This window comes from Coniophora puteana, assembly GCF_000271625.1.
Source record: "Coniophora puteana RWD-64-598 SS2 unplaced genomic scaffold CONPUscaffold_22, whole genome shotgun sequence".
NCBI lineage: Eukaryota > Fungi > Basidiomycota > Agaricomycetes > Boletales > Coniophoraceae > Coniophora > Coniophora puteana.
Window position 1 is genome coordinate 196,188 of NW_006913074.1, and position 6,768 is coordinate 202,955.

At 50.3% G+C, this 6,768-nt stretch overlaps 2 protein-coding genes across 2 annotated transcripts; one reads left to right on the top strand and one right to left on the bottom strand.

The window, feature by feature from the left end:
- Positions 1-516: 516 nt before the first annotated feature.
- On the bottom strand, positions 517-721 carry CONPUDRAFT_67860 (uncharacterized protein; the record flags this gene model as incomplete). Its single annotated transcript, XM_007777483.1, is given in 2 exon segments — positions 517-608; positions 622-721. Coding segments are annotated over 2 exon segments (192 nt in total), but the record flags the coding sequence as incomplete, so codon positions are not given.
- A 2,392-nt stretch (positions 722-3,113) lies between these two features.
- On the top strand, positions 3,114-4,549 carry CONPUDRAFT_78276 (uncharacterized protein; the record flags this gene model as incomplete). The annotated part of the gene is given in 5 exon segments (XM_007777509.1): positions 3,114-3,204; positions 3,224-3,436; positions 3,574-3,801; positions 3,860-4,340; positions 4,486-4,549. The coding sequence occupies 5 exon segments, from the start codon at positions 3,114-3,116 to the stop codon at positions 4,547-4,549; spliced, it is 1,077 nt and encodes a 358-aa protein (XP_007775699.1).
- Positions 4,550-6,768: the final 2,219 nt, after the last annotated feature.

Genomic DNA, 6,768 nt, shown 5'->3' on the forward strand with positions numbered 1-6,768 from the left:
CTACAAAATAGTCATGTAAGCGATACATCCAGCATGTCTGAGCTGATGCTAATAGCACTCAGGTCGATGAATTTAATAACTACGGCGTCTCCACAATTCAAATTAACCAAGATACTCCAGATGATAAGGAACTATGGAAGGTGCATACATTCTCTCATCTCTGCGTCGTCTCTTCCTCACATTGTATAGAATATTCAAGGCGGGAAGTATGGGCACAAAATCATTATATTCATAGCATGGCACGTACATAGCGCAGCGCGAAGCGACGCAATGCTACAAGTGCACGATCGGCCGCGATGATGCCGGCTTATCTAACCGATCTCCGCCGCCCTTCGATGCTTCTCGCCCGCCGAGTTTTGGACTCCGCTGGTTCCCTGCTACGGAGTGCTGCAAATCTCCCAGTCTCGAAGGCCCCTCGGCCGGTGTACGCGTCTCCGACGGGAGACAGGTCACGAGTCTAGCAAAATACTGTGTAATTTGAGTTTCCTTCAAGCTCGACACCCGATCTAAGTGTAGCTAGCGATTGAATGGCCCCAGCAAAACCTCCAACTTGCGTGCCATGGCCCGGTCATCTAATGCAGCGACATACTTACTGATCAGACCCGAGGCTTGAAGGACCACTCAGCCTGGGCAGCTCCTCAATAACATCACCTTCGTCGTCAACGTTATCTGTCCCTGTAATCTCCATATTGTCCCGCGCCTCCTGTGCCTTCACCACAGCCTAAAAATATCGTCGTTAGTGGTCTTATGGTAAGACGCTCGTCAATTTGAGGTCGGTTGCGCTTATGTAATACACCCCGTGCCTCAAAATTGTCGACTGCGTTCATGAGGAGCTTGTCTGGAGTGGTGGACTGCAAGTGGGGGTTCTTGACGAGCCTAGAAGAGACTGGGACAGAGGGAGGTGCTGCATACATCCTAGTCAATCAGCCTGTAACTACGACAAACTCGGCCCCTTTTACCCCTGAGCTATGCATTGGCAATCCTGCTGGCCTATGCATTATGCGTTGTGCGAATTACGGGCGCTTACCCCGCAAACCAACTTGGAAAGCCGAAACCTATGCATCACTAGAACGTATGCACTATGGGAGGTATGCAGTAAGGGACTAGAGTCGATTGTACTATTCGCTTCTGGGCTCTTGGCTCTTGACGCGTTACTCGCGAAAAATGGGAAATTAACGGCCCCTGCATACAGTACTGAGTACGTTAGTGGCAGCAATGAATAATCATAGGGGGTTTTCTCAAGACAGGGTGGGCAACACACGGACATTGCCTGGATCATCTCAAGTTCAGGTTCCTCATTTGGTATATTATTGAGTAACGCCGCGCGCCAGTGCACGGCAAAGCCCGTTAGCGTTTTGCCTCGCCCATGTGGACTCCCTCGTATGCACTGAACGCAGAACAAAGTGTACGCCATTAATTATCACTATTCAAGTAATATAGGTCTGTCGTCTGGCAGACTGAGGCCGGAACCGTCCATTCACCAAAGGTACCCTAACATGTTGACCTCAGATTTGTCCATCACTCAGGTGTGTATAAGTCGTTGTCGTCTGCTTGGCACTCCCTTCTCCCGTTGAAGACGGTGTCTTAGAACTTGGAATGGAAGAAGACGGTGTCAACGGCGTGTTCAGTTGTATGTGCAAAAATGTGTATGTACTTAATGCAATTGCTCGGAAGCAGGGAGGACTCGCCCATATTGCATTTGCAGCGGGTGTCGAGAAGTTGATTTGTGAGGGAGTCGAGCCCGCACAGCGGATTAACCAAGACGCAGAATAGGGAGGACAACAGCACACGCAAAAACATCTGTACCATGTTAGTGAGACGGAAGTACATTGGTGAGGAAACCACCAACCACAGGAAATATCAGCAGCAGCATGGCCGCATACAACTCCCAACGGAGAGGAGCCTTCACTAGCAAATCCATTAAATGGTCAGACTGACCAACAACAAACGCAGCGCCAGCGTCTTTAACTTTGTCAATCAGCGCCTGGCGCTCCGTTAAGGATGGGTCCGAGACATCCTAAGACAAGGGAGCCTGGTGAGACAACGCGCCGTTGGGATGCGTATGGGTCAACAGATCACGTACAGGAACTGGGTACTAGCAAACATGCGGACTGGGGCATTGGCACCCACTGGCACACCGGGAGCAAGCAATGAAATGAAGAGGAGAAGCAAGGACATGGGTTGACACAAGGGCGAGTAACGTCGAATGTACTAGCAAGGCGCGGAGGAGCAATCGGCGCGGCAATCGAGATATGTGATCGGGCTGTAAAGAGAAGAAAGACGACCGTCCCCATAAACCCCTGTTACCTTAAGAGATAACAGGAATAAGAGAACAAGACCACAAAGGCCAGCTATCCCGCGGTCACATGATACATTCAATTTTTCAATCTACCCGAGGAAACAGATCCTTAGCGACCCCCTCTTACCCTTTAGCTTAGACGCTAACGGGAATTTGTCAACTTAAGGTCATCTTGACCTTGAATTTCTTTCAAGGTACCGCACCTTGCGGCAACACTACACCTATCTAGCTAACTTACCAACAACTACATTATTAAACATGTTATTCCCAAAATACCGAAGATTACTTTACTCGTATCTTCAAAATTTCTGCCCGCTTTTATTTGTTTTTTTTGTTTGTGGTCTTGATGAGATCCCCTTCAGATCAGATTCACTCTCTATCTGGACATTCTCATCCTTTTTGGGCCACGCTCCCGTTGATAAGATAATGGACCCAGAGTTGCCACTTCGTTCCTTTCCTCCCCTCCTTCTTTCTCTCCCCGTTTTCGGACTGTGGATCCTCGCGTTCGCAGAGATGGTATGTCACTCAAGTTTCCTAACGTCAATGTCAGCAGTCGCTTATTTCAGCCCTGCCAGGACCAGCATCAAGTGTGTACCATACCTCCATCGCTTGGGCTATGAGTTCACGAAGACCGACTCACGGATGGCACCTACACTCTCAATACACTCTTCCCGACTCTGTACCGCTGCTCTCCGTATCCATTTCCGCTGTCAATTCGCTCGCCATCGCCCTCATCTTCGCTTTTGATGTACAATATGCAGGTACGCTCTCGCTCGCACCCCTTCCTCAGGTCCGCTCCCAAGCTGACGAGCTGATGTTCCGTCGCGCTGCCAAGTGCAGCGCAGTGACTCTGGACGGCGTCACGGTCACCTCCATCGAGTGGGATCAGCCTTCTCCCGCCATGGGTGAACCTGTATCTAGCAGCGCGAGACATAGTCGCAAGCTGGAAGACCCTCGACGGTGCTACCGGACGGACTACATTCGATTACCTCATCGACGCCAGCGGCCGTGCAGGCATACTGAGCACGCAGTACCTCAAGAGCCGCAAGCTCAACAACAGTCTCAAGAATGTCGCGCGCTGGGCATATTGGGAGGGCGATGGCATTGAGAAGCATTCTCCGGGGGCGACGCGCGAAGGTAGTCCCCTTCTTTGAGGCGCTTTCTGGTGAGCACCCCATTTCTATTCAACCCTCGAGACGCACGAGTGCTCATCAATACATTAGACGAGTCGGGCTGGTGCTGGTTCATTCCTCTGCACGACGACACGACCTGAGTCGGTCACGTTATCGAGCAGGAGATCTCGAACAAGAAGGCTGAGCTCTGCTCTGCCGCAGACCCGTCAGTCACTGAGGACTTGCTTGGCCACTACCTCACTGAACTCAAGCTTGCACCCCGCATCCAGGATCCCATTGCCGACGACAAGCTCATCGCAAGCAAGAACGGTGCGGCGACGGTCCGCAGCGCGAGTGGCTACTCATACTTGGGTTCGTCCTACGCCAGTGGTACGCGGTTATCTGCTCAGCTTTCTGAAGTAAGGAATGCTGATAGTTACTCGGACAGCCTTCATCGGCCCCTACTTCTCTTCTGGCATCCACCTCGCCCTCTCCAGCGGTCTATCCGCTGCCGCGACGATCAGCGCCCTCATCAAGGGCAACATCTTCGAGACCGACGCTGCCGAATGGCACACTGTCAAGGTCGGAACCGGGTACATGCGCTTCCTGTATGTCGTCTGGTCTGCGTACCGGCAGATCCGGTCGCAGAGCGTTCCCGTGCTCTCGGACTCTGACGAGGACAACTTCGATTGCGCATTCGCTCACTTCCGGCCAGTCATCCGGGACAACGCGGACGTGGGCAAAGACATGAGCGAGAGCGAGTTGCAGGTGACGATCGAGTTCTGCATGCAGGCGTACGTCGAGCCGCCGAACCCCGAAGAGCGTGTGGCTGTCAAGGCACGCGTCGGGGACCTCAAGCTCGAGGAAGCGGTCAAGGCGCTCGACGGAAACCTCTCGGCTGTCCAACGGCATCAACAGCGCCCTGAACGGTAACGGCAACACAGATGGCGTGGTTGGCAACGGGAACGCGATCATGGAGGGGTTGGACGAACGGGAGAAGCGTATCGCGGTGGGGATGATGGCACGCAAGGTGATACGCTCCGAGGACACTGAGCATATCGACAACTTTATCAGGGAGGAGCTGAACGGCTACCGCATCAAGCTCGTTCAGGGCTCGCTCGGCCTCGAGCAGGCATGAGTACTACTTATCGCGCGCTCGGGTGCGCTAGGGTGATAGATTAGTTCTGGTGAATGTTCAGATTGTCTCAGTTGCAATGTATGTTCTTTGATCGTTACATGATGTCTCGGCGTGTCAAATTCTCCGAGCTTTAGGTGTCAATAAGCTCACGTCGCACAAGGCTCCAATGTGACTTTGATGGGTGCAATGTGACTGATAACCACCGTGCATGTTATTGACATCTGCTGTCCATTTTCGAAAGGAGATGTGTCTTGCAACTGGTTAATTTGGTATGTCTATATTTATGCAAAGCCCTTGGCCAATCCCATGCACTGTCCTTTTCTCTCCGCAAATGTTACACCTCATGAGCTGGTATGACTCAGAGTCTGCATTAATTATAAGAGTGCCTTCGTAATTTTGGTATTTGCGTCGTTGCACTGAAGATGATCGTTTCGACGTGGGGAATACATATCAATCAATGTCCTTTCGTGTCAATCAATTCCTGATCTACGATATGCTGTCTGGAGTCTGGAGTTCTGCTGCTGCATTCTGTGTTTGATTGTTTGCTATACCTCAATGCAGACTCGGCAAAACATTTTACATATTGGAGCGATTAAGCGTAGCCTCTATCCTTATAGTCTTCAACAAGTATTCTTAATTTTACTTGCTTATATGTGATGACCACCCGAGGGTTAGGGTTAGTGGAACTCCTTCAGCTCATGAGCTGGAGCGGAGCAAGGAATGTCTTGTTCGTCTACACCAATACCATGTCTTTCATCGCCACGTGCTTACAGTCTATCTCTACCAAGGCAAATCCAAGGTTGCATCATCACCCCCAGTCCTTTGCATGGTTCCATGGTCATATCACATGTATATCCATTTCACATTGCTACAACATTACACTACGCCTAATATACAAATTGACCACATGAAGAACATATATAGGAGTTCCTGCTGAAGTTGTGTCACCTTCGACCCTACACTGCGTTCACCAAGAGAAACAACTCTTTCATCCACTTCTTTCCAATAGCTCCAACTGCCTATGTTTTGGTGAATAAATACCCACAATAATATCCTGCCTGCCGAGGTCGTCCTTCAACCGATCATCTTACAGGGCTTCCGAGTGCGTCGTCGAGATATCTCGAGCGCCAGGAGTTATCAGTGGCCGCGCTCTGGCCTTGGGAAAGCGCGTGAAGACATAATAATACAGTCCACCCTACGTGGCGGGTAAGATCGCACACCAGATGCCGCCCTCCTTCCTTGTCTCTTGCCGTTGATTTGACTCTTAAATGGTAGAGTCTGCTGGCCTTGCCATGGTAGCGCACCTGTTTGTCCTCGTTAAGGGTAAGTTGGCCTATGGCGCCAGTGAATTCGTCCTCGGGCCCAAAGTCCACGGAGGTGGAGCTACCCTGTCTGTTGCTCGGTGGTTTCTTGTGAGTAGGTCTATGAGGCAAGAGGCATTCATCTGGGCAATAACGATCTTATCTCGTTTCCCACAGTCCTTTTGTGTCGGTGCAGACGCAGCGCGTTTTTCCCTCGTGCGTTCATTCCATCGACAACGCTTGACATTAATCAATTCGATTATTTTTGTTGCAATACAATTACAGTCGTTTTCATTTCGATAGACCAGTTTCTGCTTTCGTGGAGCAAGAAACTCTGTTTACTTTTTGAGCCCCGTTGTAGTGCGCGAATGCACTGGGAGGGTCAGAATCCCTAATATGGAGATGTCATGGAGTCAGGGACGAGCGAGCTCGTGGATCGCTCAGGACTACCATCCTGCTATCTCTTCGGGCAGAAGTATGCGATAACGGGCTTTAATTCTGGTCTCAAGGCTTAGGTATGATGCTTGAATCTCAAAGATGTAGGTGACGTGTATTTTCAGAGATGATAAATCAATCTTAGTCAAGATTGCAACAAAGAAACGCGAAGGGACGAGAGGACAACAGCAAACAAGTTATGTGTCCCATGGGGAAAACAGTACTAAGTTCACTGCTAGTAAACAAGGCTCCACGCTCCACAAGAGTGAAATCTGGTCTATCGAATTGAAAACGACTGTAAAGGGTTGCTTTGATCCCTTGTAGCACCACTGTACATATGATCTGTCTGTTCTCATCGGGCAGTGACTGGGTCTATGACTCATTTGTAGTGTACATAGATATCCTAAGGCATGGTGCCAATGTACTGAGTTGAGAAGTTGGCTATCTCAAGCACATTATCAAGGTGGGACGTTGGAAAATTAC